Source organism: Oryctolagus cuniculus, chromosome 7 (genome assembly GCF_964237555.1).
Source record: "Oryctolagus cuniculus chromosome 7, mOryCun1.1, whole genome shotgun sequence".
NCBI lineage: Eukaryota > Metazoa > Chordata > Mammalia > Lagomorpha > Leporidae > Oryctolagus > Oryctolagus cuniculus.
The window spans coordinates 130,471,653-130,484,861 of NC_091438.1; the positions used below are offsets into that span (position 1 = coordinate 130,471,653).

General features: G+C 42.9%; 1 protein-coding gene across 16 annotated transcripts in view; it reads right to left on the reverse strand.

The window, feature by feature from the left end:
• Positions 1-13,209, reverse strand: part of LOC100355211 (coiled-coil domain-containing protein 30) — a 92,590-nt gene that overhangs the window by 43,468 nt on the left and 35,913 nt on the right. For 15 of the 16 annotated variants that reach the window (XM_070078632.1, XM_070078634.1, XM_070078635.1 and 12 more), the window contains one exon: positions 3,782-3,991. The exons of the other annotated variant lie outside the window; for it this stretch is intronic. In XM_070078632.1, the coding sequence (XP_069934733.1) occupies positions 3,782-3,991 (210 nt within the window). The remainder of the gene's footprint in view (positions 1-3,781; positions 3,992-13,209) is intronic. 16 annotated transcript variants of the gene reach the window in all.

Here is a 13,209-nt window from a genome sequence, read left to right on the forward strand (position 1 = left end):
CCTTCAACTAATCAGTCTCTTAAACAAATGGTGATGAGAAAAGTGGATCTCTACATGCAGAAGTATGAAGGAAGACCCCTACCTTACACTTCACACAAATATCCCCTTAAAATGGATTAAAGACCTAAATCTGTGACCCAATACTATCAAATTATTAGAGAGCATTGGGGGACCCCTGCAAGACAGTGGAATAGCAAGGAGTTCTTGGAAAAGACCCCAGAGGCACAGGCAATCAAAGCCAAAATTGACAAATGAGATTACATCAAATTGGGAAGCTCTGTACTGCAAAGAAACAGTCAGGAAAGTGAAGAGGCAACCAACAGAATGGTAGAAATTATTTGAAAACTATACAACTGATAAAGGATTAATAACCAGAACATATAAAGAGATCAAGACACTCAACAACAACAAAACAAACTATCCAGTTAAGTGGGCAAAGGACTTAAACATTTTTCAAAGGTGGAAATCCAAATGGCCAACAGACACGTGAAAAAATGCTCAGGATCATTAGCCATAAGGAAAATGCAAATCAAAACCACAATGAGGTTTCACCTCATCCACATGAGAATGGCTTACATACAGATATCAACAAACAAAAAATGCTGGCAAGGATGTGGGAAAAAAGGTACTCTAATTCACTGTTGGTGGGAATGTAAACTGGTAAAGCCACTATAGAAGGCAGTATGGAGATACTTCAGAAATCTGAATATAGACCTACCATATGACCCAGCCATCCTTGTCCTGGGAATTTCCCAAAGGGAAATGAAATCAGCAAATGAAAGTGTTATCTGCAGTGCAATTCATAATAGCTAAGACATGTAATCAACCCAAATTCCCATCAACTGAAGACTGGATAGGAGATTATGGGGGGGGGGGGAGCAGCACTGTGGCTCAGCAGGTTAATGCCCTGGTCTGAGGAGCTGGCATCCCATATGGGTGCCAGTTCAAGACCTGGCTGCTCCACTTCCAATCAGCTCTCTGCTATGGCCTGGGATAGCAGTAGAAGATGGCCCAAGTCCTTGGGCCCCTGCACTCGCGAGGGAGACCTAGAGGAAGCTCCGGGCTCCTGGCTTCAGATTGGCACAGCTCAGGCTGTTGTGGCCATTTGGAGAGTGAACCAGCAGATGGAAGACCTTTTTCTCGGTCTCTCCATCCCACTATATGTAACTCTACCTCTCAAATAAATAAAATCTTAAAAAAAAAAAAAAGAAATTATGGGATACATACACCATGGAATACTACACAGTGGAGAGGGAGGAGAAAGAGGGGTGGGAGGGCAGGTATGGTGGGAAGAATCACTATGTTCAGAAAGTTGTATTTATGAAATACATAAAATTTGTATTCTTTAAATAAAAGTTTTTTTTGGGAAAAAAATCACTGCTTTCTTTTCAAGGGATAAGTATTAAGGTATTCTTCCATATTTTGTTGAGTCATGTACATTTGGTCAAGAAAAAAATAAAGCCTGTGGCCGGCGCCGCAGCTCACTAGGCTAATCCTCCGCCCAGCGGCGCCGGCACACCGGGTTCTAGTCCCAGTCGGGGCGCCGGATTCTGTCCCGGTTGCCCCTCTTCCAGGCCAGCTCTCTGCTGTGGCCAGGGAGTACAGTGGAGGATGGCCCAGGTGCTTGGGCCCTGCACCCCATTGGAGACCAGGAAAAGCACCTGGCTCCTGCCTCCTGCCATCGGATCAGCGCGGTGCGCCGGCCGCAGCGCGCCGGCCGCGGCGGCCATTGGAGGGTGAACCAACGGCAAAAGGAAGACCTTTCTCTCTGTCTCTCTCTCTCACTGTCCACTCTGCCTGTCAAAAAAAAAAAAAAAAAAAAAAAAAAAAAAAAAAAAAAGCCTGGTAATAGAATAACAAAAAAAAGTCATCAATCTTCATTAACTTCATCAGTTACTTTATCATTTTAAAAATATTTATTTATTTACATATGTATATATGTATGTATGTGAAAAGCTGAATGACAGACAGAGAGAGATAGACAGAGAGAGATAAGAGATTTTCTATCCACAGATTCACTCCCCAAATGGCTTCAACAGCAAGGTCTGAGCCAAGTCAAAGCCAGGAGCCAGTAACTCCATCCTGATCTCCAACGCGGATGGCAGGGATGCAAGCACTTGGGCCATCTTCCGCTGCCTTCCCAGATGCATTAGCAGGAAGGTGGACTGCAAGCAGAGTAGCCAGAGCTTGAACCAATACTCAGAGATGGGAAGTGGGCGTCCCAAGTGGTGGCTTAACAAGTTGTACCACAATTGGTTTTTTAAAAATAAAGTAATAACATATGTATGGTAAGTAACACACATACATTTGGTAATTAACATAAATATTTTAAGTATGTTAGATAAAATTTTATTTATAAAGTTTTACTTACATAACTGCTTCCCAGACCAAGATATAGAATGCCTCCAGTAGCATGGAAGATTCTCTCAGGCCCCTTTTAGTAGACATCCCTCATAAAGATAATTACTATCCTATCTCTATAGCTTAGTTTTATCTATTCTTGAATTTCAACAAACAGATTCATACAGGATAAACTATTTTGTGCTGCCTTATTTAGCTCAACCTTAGACTTTTTATTTTTTAAGAATTTTTATTTATTCATTTTAATTTTATTTGAAAGGCAGAGGGCAGAGAGCAAGAGCAAGAGTGAGAGAGAGAGAGAGAGAGAGAGAGAGAGAGAGAATCTTTCATTTGCTGATTCACTCTCCAAATGGTGTAACAGTGTGGAGCCAGGAGCCTGGAGCCAGGAGCCAGGCACTCCATTCAGGTCTCCCAGTACTTGAGCCATCATCTGCTGCCTCCTTAGGTGTGCATCAGCAGGAATCTGGATGGGAAGCAAAGCCAGGACTTAAGCCAGACACTCTGATACAGGTTCTGACTTGTCCCAAGTGGCATCTTAACCTTGACACCAAAGAAATACCCCAGATTTTTTATTTATTTATTTATTTTTATTTTTATTTTTGACAGGCAGAGTGGACAGTGAGAGAGAGAGAGACAGAGAGAAAGGTCTTCTTTTGCCGTTGGTTCACCCTCCAATGGCCGCCGCGGCCGGCGCGCTGCAACCAGCGCATCGCGCTGATCCGATGGCAGGAGCCAGGTGCTTCTCCTGGTCTCCCATGGGGTGCAGGGCCCAAGGACTTAGGCCATCCTCCACTGCACTCCCTGGCCACAGCAGAGAGCTGGCCTGGAAGAGGGGCAACCGGGACAGAATCCGATGCCCCGACAGGGACTAGAACCCGGTGTGCCGGTGCCGCAAGGCGGAGTATTAGCCTAGTGAGCTGCGGCGCCAGCAAATACCCCAGATTTTTTTTAAGTTTAATTCAGAGTTATGTCTTCTACTTTTTAATATTTGCTTTATATGTATATAGTTTGATGCAATTATTTAAGTTTTTACTCAAACCTACACATAAAATTGTGTAACCGTTATGTACTACTGCCACCTGGTGTTAAGCACCCTAAAATGCAGGGACAATATTTCAAAATGGTTCGTTTCATTCACAAGACAAATAGCTGTAAAAAGTCACAAAACAAAAAAACTCATATGGGCTCAGTCAGTTCTAGCTTTAATGAAATTTATCTTTTTAAGTTCACGCAGTTTTAAAAAATGCAACATTTGCTGGAATTGTAGGAATGGATGCAATCAAAAGAATTGAAAACATGGTAAAGATAAAACAGAATTCTATCAAGTACGCATCGCATCTATTTCTTAGCATCCTCAGAGAAACAGGGCTCCAGCAGTGGTACCCGGGGCTCCCTGCCTCCCGAGTGTGACGGGAACTACCTTTTCCTCTGCGCTGGCAGCCTTCGATTTCTCCTGAGCCAGCCTTTCCTGCAGGGTGCGCTGCGCTTTGATGCTCTGAGCCTGTTTGAGTCCCTCCAGCTCCAGTTCCTTGATTTTCTGCTGACAGTGCTTCCACTCTGCCGTGAGGGAGGAGTACATCTTTGTGCTGTCCAGTAACTTCTGTTGGGCTTGCTGTAGCTCAATTTTCATCTAGAGGTGGGGGATGAATCCAATTGATATCAACAATAAGGATGGCATGAATGGGAATCTGAGCTGGAATAGGCAGCTTTCAAAGGAGGGCACACAAACACCAAAGGCTGACACATGCCAGCAGCACGTGACTGATTGCCTTTCTGGACTGTCATGCGTCTGTCAGATTAGTTCATCTAGTCAGACAGAGGTGGGACAAAGGGATTTTCTTAAGGGTTTTCTATACACATGTGGTTGAAGCATTTGCACATGTTCTTCTATTCACTCCAAGCTGGATTTCTTCCTTCCTTTTAAAAGATTTACTCATTTATTTGAAAAGCAGAGAACACGCGAGATCTTCCATCTACTGCTTCATTCCCCAATTGTGCCCAGTAGCCAAGGTTAGGCCGGGTCAAAGCCAGGAGTCTGAAACTCAATCTGGGTCTCCCACAAGGGTGGCAGGGACCCAAGAACTTGAGCCACCCCTGCTGCCTCCCATGGTGTGCATTAACAAGAAGTGGATCAGAAGAGACCTGGGACTGGAGCCCAGGGACCCAGGTGTGGGATGTCATTGTTCCAAGTAGCGATGTCACTTTGTCACTGATGCACCAAATACCTGCCCCAAGGACTGCCTTATTTTTTATTTATTTATTTGAATGGGTTACAGAAAGAGGGAGAGACAGAAAGATATATGAGAGAGAGAGAGAGAGAGAGAGAGAGTGTATGTGTGTGTGTGTGTGTGTGTGTGTTCCATATGCTGGTTCATTTCCCAAATGGCTGCAATGGCCAGGGCTGGGCCAGGAGGAAGCCAGGAACCAGGAACTTCCCACGTAGGTGGTAGGGCCTTAAACAGTTGGGCCACCCTCTGCTGCTTTCCCAGGCCTTTAGCTGGGTCAGAAGTGAAGCAGCCAGGACATGAATCGGCGCCCACATGGGATGCCGGCATCATGCATGTTTTTTTTTACTTATTTCCCGTGTTTGAGGCCAATCCAAGTGCCAGACAGTAGGCAGTTAATCAGTATTCACTGTGCAGGTAAATTTATTCTGAGGAATGTCAGAACCTGGAGAATGTATATATTAGCAGGGAAGCCTCACAGGAAAAAATGCTACAACAAATTTTTATTTGTCCTCATGGAAAGCTGTGTTCACTGGTTTCAAAGCTTTTCAACTAAGTTAATGGGAATTATAATTACAATATCTTTTCTATATTTAACTTCTATGTATTAACCATAGTATATAAAATGGGTCTAAACGTTATTGGTGTTCAGTCTCTTTGAGCATCAGTCTCTTCATCTGTAATATGGGGCTAATTACTGCTTAAATTTATAGGATACTTGTGAGACTGTAGTAAGTAAAACAAAGCAATTAGAACATGAAGAATAGAGGCAGATACATAGGAAACACCTAGTAAAAGTTAACTGTTGATGGGGTGGACATTTGGCACAGTGATTAAGTCACTGTTTGGAAAGACCACCAGAGTGACTGATTCAAGTCCCAGCTACTCTGCTTCTGATCCAGCTTCCTGCTAATGTAATCTTGGGAGGCAACAGTGACGGCTTGAGTACCTGGGTCCCTGATATGTATGTGGGAGACTTTGATAGTGTTCTGGCTATGGCCTGGCTCAGCCCTGGCTGGTGTGGGTATTCGGGGGAGTGAATCAGCAGATGGAAGGTTTCTTCTTCTTCATTTTCTAAAGAAGTTTTATTTATTTATTTGAAAGACAGAGTTACAGAGAAGCAGAGGCAGAGAGAGAGAGAGAGAGAAAGAGAGAGAGAGAGATCTTCCATCTGCTGGTTCACTCCCCAAATGGCTGCAATGGCCAGAACTGGGCTGATCCAAAGCCAGGAGCCAGGAGCTTCTTCCAAGACTCCCACACGGGTGCAGGGGCCCAAGCACTTGGTCCATCTTCTACTGCTTTCCCAGGCCATAATAGAGAGCTAGATCAGAAGCAGAACAGCCAGGTCTTGAACTGGCACCCATATGGGATGCCAGCACTTCAGGCGGTGGCTATGCTACATCGCTGGCCCCCAGATGGAAGATTTCTCCCTGTCTGTCTCTCTTTCTGTGTGCCTTTCAAATAAGATGGAAAAAAATCTAAAAGTTAACTGTTGTCATTCAAGGATCAGTTATAGAATACTTATTGTATATGAAGCATGTAACTGAAATATTACTTTTTCATGTGTTAAATTTTTCACATCTACAAAGTCACTGGGATTGGTAATTTGCTCCATTTTAGAGATGAAAATACTGTATTATAGGGGCCAGTGCTGTGGTGCCACTGGTTAAAGCCCTGGCCTGCAGTGCTGGCATCCCATACAGGTGCTGGTTCGAGTCCTGGCTGCTCCGCTTCTGATCCAGTTCTCTGCTAATGGCCTGGGAAAGCAGTGGAAGATGGCCCAAGTCCTTGGGCCCCTGCACCCATGTGGGAGACCTGAAAGAAGCTCCTGGCTCCTGGCTTTGGATCAGCTCATCTCTGGCCACTGTGGCCATTTAGGAAGGAACCAGAGAGAGACCTCTCTCTCTTTGTAGCTCTGCTTTTCAAATATAAAATACACTTTTTAAAAAAACTATTATATAAAGTTGGCAAATGAGAGATCCAGGTCTGCAAAACAGATTTTCTGATTCTGATCCAGGACTTCACACTACATTGACTATGACATACATGTATTTATTATCTCGCTAAAAAGAATATAATACAGTTGATCAACAAAGGTAGAAGTTGGTCCTTTGAAAAGTCTACTAAAGTGAATCAACTTCTTAATTAGTACGACTAATTAAGGAAAAAGCAATATAACATAGGTAACTAACAAGAAAGTAAAAAGAACCATCACTACATTAAAAAAAGAAGTGGTGGGGCTGGCACTGTGGCATAGTAAGGGCACCGCCTGCAGTGCTGGCATCCCATATGGGTGCCAGTTCGAGATCTGGCTGCTTCACTTCCAATCTAGCTCTATGCTGTGGAATGGGAGAGCAGTAGAAGATGGCCCAATTCCTTGGGCCCCTGCACCTTCATGGGAGACCCAAAACAATCTCCTGACTCCTTGCTTCAGATCAGCCCAGCTTCTGGCAGTTGTGGCCAACGGGGGAGTGAACCAGTGGATGGAGGACCTCTCTCTCTCTCTCTCTCTCTGCCTCTCCTTCTCTCTGTAACTCTGACTTTCAAGTAAATAAATAAATCTTTATAAAAAATAAAAGAAGTTGGGCTTATGTTGTGCAGCAGGTTAATCTGTTACTTGCAGTGCCAGCATCCCATTTGGGGACTGGTTCAAGTCCCAGCTGCTCCACCTCTGATCCAGCTCTCTGTTTATGTGCCTGGGAAAGCAGCAGAGGATGGCCCAGGTACTTGGGTCCTTGTCACCCATGTGGGAGACCTGATGGAGTTCTGGGTACCGGCTTTGGCTTGACCCAGCTCTGGCTATTGTGGCCATTTAGGGGAGTGAACCAAGTGGATGGAAGATATCTCTCTCTTGTCATTCTGCTTTTCAAATAAATAAAAAAAAGTTTCTGTAGACATTTTAGAAATTTAAATGAAACCGAAAAATTGTCTAGAAAAATAAAATATACCAAAGCTGATACAAGAAGAAAGTTTGAAAACTTGATTTCTCCTAACTATTAAAGAAAAAGAACCAGCAATTGGCTTCAGTTTGGTTTTCCAAATGAAAATTCTAGAATGAGAAGGCTTCAGGGATGAGATCTTGTAAAAATTCAAGAAACCATTGCAATTTTACACAAATTCTTTCAGAGAGTAGAAAAAGTGAGTGCACCACCCATCTTATTTTACAACGACACATCCAACAAGAGCATTACAAGAAAGAAAATGACATGCAAGTCTCACTCAAGCACAAAGAAACAAAATTCCTAAAGGAATATTAGCAAGCGAAATGGAGCAATGTAGGAAAGGGATGCTAATTTACAATAAAGTATGACTTAACTCTGGAATGCTAAGGTGGGTTAACATTATTAACAGATTGAAAATTTTTCTTAATATTGCCTTTTCTCAAAATATTCAGGAAAATAGTTTCATGAAATTCAGCACGCATTTACAATAAAACATTGAGCAGGGGCTGGCACTGTGGCGTAGCAGGTAAAGCCACCGTCTGCAGTGCTGGCACCCCATGTGGATGCCGGTTTGAGTCCCGGCAGCTCCACTTCTGATCCAGCTTTCTCTCTGCTATGACCTGGGAAAGCAGTAGAAGATGGCCTAAGTCCCTGGGCCTCTGCACCTACGTGGGAGACCCGGAAGAAGCTCCTGGCTTCTGGCTTCGGATCAGCTCAGCTCCGGGTGTTGCAGCTATCTAGGGAGTGAATCAGCGGATGGAAGACCTCTCTCTCTCTGTAACTCCGCCTTTCAAATAAATAAATAAATCTTCTAAAAAAAAAAAAAAATCTGAGCAAAGTCACACTACAAAGTAGTTTCCTTATAATGATTTTTTTTCCCATTGGTTCACCCCCCAGTGGCTGCTGTGGCAGGCGCACTGTGCTGATCCGAAGCCAGGAGCCAGGTGCTTCTCCTGGTCTCCCATGTGAGTGCAGGGCCCAAGGACTTGGGCCATCCTCCATTGTCTTCCTGGGCCATAGCAGAGAGCTGGACTAGAAGAGGAGCAACGGGGACAGAATCCAACGCCCTGACCGGGACTAGAACCCGCAGTGTCGGCGCTGCAGGTGGAGAATTAGCCTAGTGAGCTGCAGAGCCGGCCTCCTTACAATAATTAAAAAAAAATTTAAAAGGCTTACAAAAACATATTAAATTATATAATTTGAGAGTTTCTCTTTTGAGATTAGGAATGAGAAAAGGATGCCTACTATCACCAGTTTTTTGTTTTGTTTTTTGTTTTTTTTGTTTTTTTTTTGACAGGCAGAGTGGACAGTGAGAGAGAGAGAGACAGAGAGAAAGGTCTTCCTTTTGCTGTTGGTTCACCCTCCAATGGCCGCCACGGCCAGCGCGCTGTGGCCTGCGCACTGCGCTGATCCGATGGCAGGAGCCAGGTACTTATCCTGGTCTCCCATGGGGTGCAGGGCCCAAGCACTTGGACCATCCTCCACTGCACTCCCTGGCCACAGCAGAGAGCTGGCCTGGAAGAGGGGCAACCGGGACAGAATTCAGCGCCCCAACCAGTACTAGAACCTGGTATGCTGGCGCCGCAAGGCGGAGGATTAGCCTAGTGAGCCGCAGCGCCGGCCAATCACCAGTTCTATCCAGCATTGTATGATTACTAGCTAGTCAAAAAGAAAAGAATACAAAGGATAATATTTGGAAGAGAAGAAATATTATATTTTTTTTCCAGATGATATGATTGTTTGCATGGAGTATCCAAAATAATATATATAAATTATAAGAATAAAAATTATGACAAAATTTTTATTAGAAAAAGATGAAGTGGGGCCGGTGCTGTGGCATAGCAGGTAAAACCACTGCCCGCAGTGCCAGCATCACATATGGGTGCCGGTTCAAGTCCCAGCTGCTCCACTTCCGATCCAGCTCTCTGCTATGGCCTGGGAAAGCAGTGGACGTTGGCCCAAAGTCCATGTGGGAGACCCAGAAGAAGCTCCTTGCACCTGGCTTTGGACTGGCTCAGCTCCGGCCCTTGCAGCCATTTTGGGAGTGAACTAGTGGATGGAAGACCTCTCTCTCTTTAACTCTGCCTTTCAAATAAATAAATAAATAAATAAATCCTTTAAAAATATAAGAAAAAGATGAAGTATATTTTATATATTTCAAATACTTAGAAAATGAAAAATTTAAAAGTTATCACTTATCAAAATTGACATTTTGAGATTTGATGATTATTTATAGCCCCTGTCTCTACTGCTGAATAATAGTATTTTTTTCTTCTTACTATTTGTTGAATTATTTACTTAGTGTAGTGTTAACCTTATAAATATAAAATAAACTGAAAGTGGATCTTTCTAAAAATTAAAAGAAAGAAAAGGAAAGAAAGGAAGAGGGAGGGTCAGAGCATGGGTGGGAGTGAGGGCAGGGTGGGTAGTATCACTATGCTCATAAATCTATTTATATGAAATATATGAAATTTGTTCACCTTAAAAGAAGTTACCACTTATAATCGTATAGAAAATATCAGTACCTAGGACTATGTCTAAGAAAGATGTATAAGAGAATTATAAAGAGACAAATTAAAGACCTAAATACAAACCTACACTTCACAAATTAGAAGATTCATATTTTAAAAGATTAAAACATTAAAATTCTGTACAAATTCATCTATGGATTCAATGTAATTCCAACTGAAATCTAGAAGGTCTGGTGTGAATATATGTGTAAGTTCATGTGAGTATCTGTGTGTATCTTAACAAACTGATTATAAAATTTATACAGAAAATCAAAAGGCCAAGAATAACGAAGATATCCTGGAATCAGAACAATGTGAAAACATTTGCTCTCTCTAATACTAATATTGATATAAAGCTAAAATTGCCAAGATGGTGTGGTATTGGCACAAGGACAGGCAGATTGAACAATGATGGAGCAGGATAGAGAGCTCAGAAATATATAACACACAGACACACAGACACACGCACAGACACATACAGATACATACACAGAGGTACATGCACGCATACAGACACACAGACACAGACAGAGACACACATAGACACAGATACACAGAAACACACATAGACACACACAGATGCACACACAGACACAGAGACACACACACTAATTTTTTTATGACCCAGGTGACAATATAAACCAATTTTCCTCACCAGAAAATTGAAAATCCAAATGGAAAAAAACACTATACAGAGAAATAAACTCCAATAGATTTAAGATCGGAATTCGAAAAGACAAAAGTAGGAGAATATGCTTATGACTTTGAGGGAGACAAAGATTTCTAAAATCAGGTTCCAAAACCTCTAACTGAAAAAGAAAGCAGGGGTGGGTGGATGTGTAGTCTAGTGGTTAATGCATCCATGTCCCACATCAGAGTTGCTGAGTTTGATACCTGGCTCTCACTCATGACTCCAGCTTTCTGCTAATGCAAACCCTGGGAGGCAGCAGTGGTGGCTCAAGTCGTTGGGTTTATACCACCCACAAAGGAGACCTGGCTTGAATTCCCATTCCCTGCTCAGCTGAGGCTGTTGAAGGCATTTGGGAAGTGAAGCAGCAGATGGGAGCTCACTCTCTCTCTTTCTCACTTTGTGTCTGTGTGCCTCAAATAAGCAAGTAAAAATAAAAAATATAGTAGTCAGGTGAAAATTAAAAGTTGAGTCATCGAAAGATGTATAAAGAGAATATAAATGTGAGCCACAGAGATGTTTGTAACACACACTTGAGAAAGGATTCATATGTAAAGAATTCCAACAGTCCTGAAAAAATTAAAATAACAGAAACCCCAAAACAATGCGAACAAAATCTTTTTTTTTTTTTTTAAATTTTTGACAGGCAGAGTGGACAGTGAGAGAGAGAGACAGAGAGAAAGGTCTTCCTTTTGCCGTTGGTTCACCCTCCAATGGCCGCCGCAGCGGGTGCGCTGGTGCACCGCGCTGATCTGATGGCAGGAGCCAGGTACTTATCCTGGTCTCCCATAGGGTGCAGGGCCCAAGCACTTGGGCCATCCTCCACTGCACTCCCTGGCCACAGCAGAGAGCTGGCCTGGAAGAGGGGCAACCGGGACAGAATCCGGCGCCCCGACCGGGACTAGAACCTGGCAAGGCGGAGGATTAGCCTAGTGAGCCGCGGCGCCAGCTAATGAACAAAATCTCGAATAGGCCTTTCACAGGATGGAAATTCAAGTGTCAAATAAACAAATAAATGAAGAGCAGTTCAACCTCATTTATAAACAGGCAAATACACATTAAAACTGCTAGAAATGAGCACTGTATACACACAATAAATTAGCATGTCTGATAGGGCAAAGGAAACCTCTAAACACTGCTGGTAGAAGTATGTAACTTCGGGAAAGAGGTGCAGTAATACGTATCTACGTCACAGTAATTCTCCTGTCTTCGCATGGAAGTCCACACTTGGTGACATCAGGACACATGCACAGGAAGGTTCACTGCTGCATTTCTTAAAGAGCAGAAACACCACCCAGCTCCGTTCATTCGTCTCGTGTTCAGATGAACTCTGAGTGTCTCAAATCACGTGCTCTGGTGCTCCCTGCTCAAAAGCAAATCTCCTTGGACAGAAGCTGCTCAAGTATCCAGAGTGGTCAGCTAATGAGACGCCACTTCCTTATTTTGCATTACTATTTTTTAAAAGAAATTTTGTAGTTTTTAAAAAATACTTATTTATTTATTTGATAAGGCAGAGTTACAGAGGGAGGGACAGAGAGAGAGAGAGAGCGAGATCTTCCATCTGCTGGTTCACTCCTTAAGTGCCACAGTGGCCAGGGCAAATCCAGGAGGTTCTTCCTAGTCTCACAAGTGCAATAGCAAGGAGCTGGATTGGAAGTGGAGCAGCTGGGACACGAATTGGAGCCCATATGGGATGTGGGTGTTGCAGGTGGCAGCTTAACCCACTAAGCCACAACACTGGCTCTGCACTAATTTCTAAAGAGCAGAAACGTCAAATCCAAAAATACTAGAGATATGTAAAAATTATTAAATGCTTTATTAAATAGAGTAGAAATGAAGAAATTAAACCCTAACAGAAAAGTGCCTTGATGTCATTGGTCAATGTAGGTCAACAGGAAAAATATAGTAACTTGTCTTTTTGATATTACTCAAAGGAAATTCCTGACCAAGTTTGAATAAGCTTCTTATTTTTTCAGTAAAAATCCTTTTCCTCCCTGCCATTCTAAATTCAAACTCAATCTAATCTCTCAATCTCTCTCTCTCTCTCTGTTTCTCTCCCCCTCTCTCATGTCTTCATTTTATTTTGGAGGATTGGTGCAGCTTTCTGAAACTTCATTGATGGGAACAAATTCATTAGTTGTTGGAATTTTCTCAAAAGACATTCCACCCTGTTAGAAAGCTTAGGCATTTCATTTTCTTTTTGTGGGCAATCATTTTTTTCAGTTTTTTTGCGTGAAAAAAAAAAAAAACTCAGTCATAGACAAATCCAATGAATACATAAGAAGGAACCAAGAAATCAGTGAAAAACTGGGGCCCTCCATGTGACACAGCAGGTTATATATAAGCTGCTGCCTGTAGTGCTGGCATCCCATATTGGAACACCAGTTTGAGTTCCAGCTGCTCCACTTCTGATCCAGCTCCCTGCTAATGCATGTGGGAAAGCAGCAGAAGATAGCTCAGGTAATTTTGGGCCTCTCTCATCA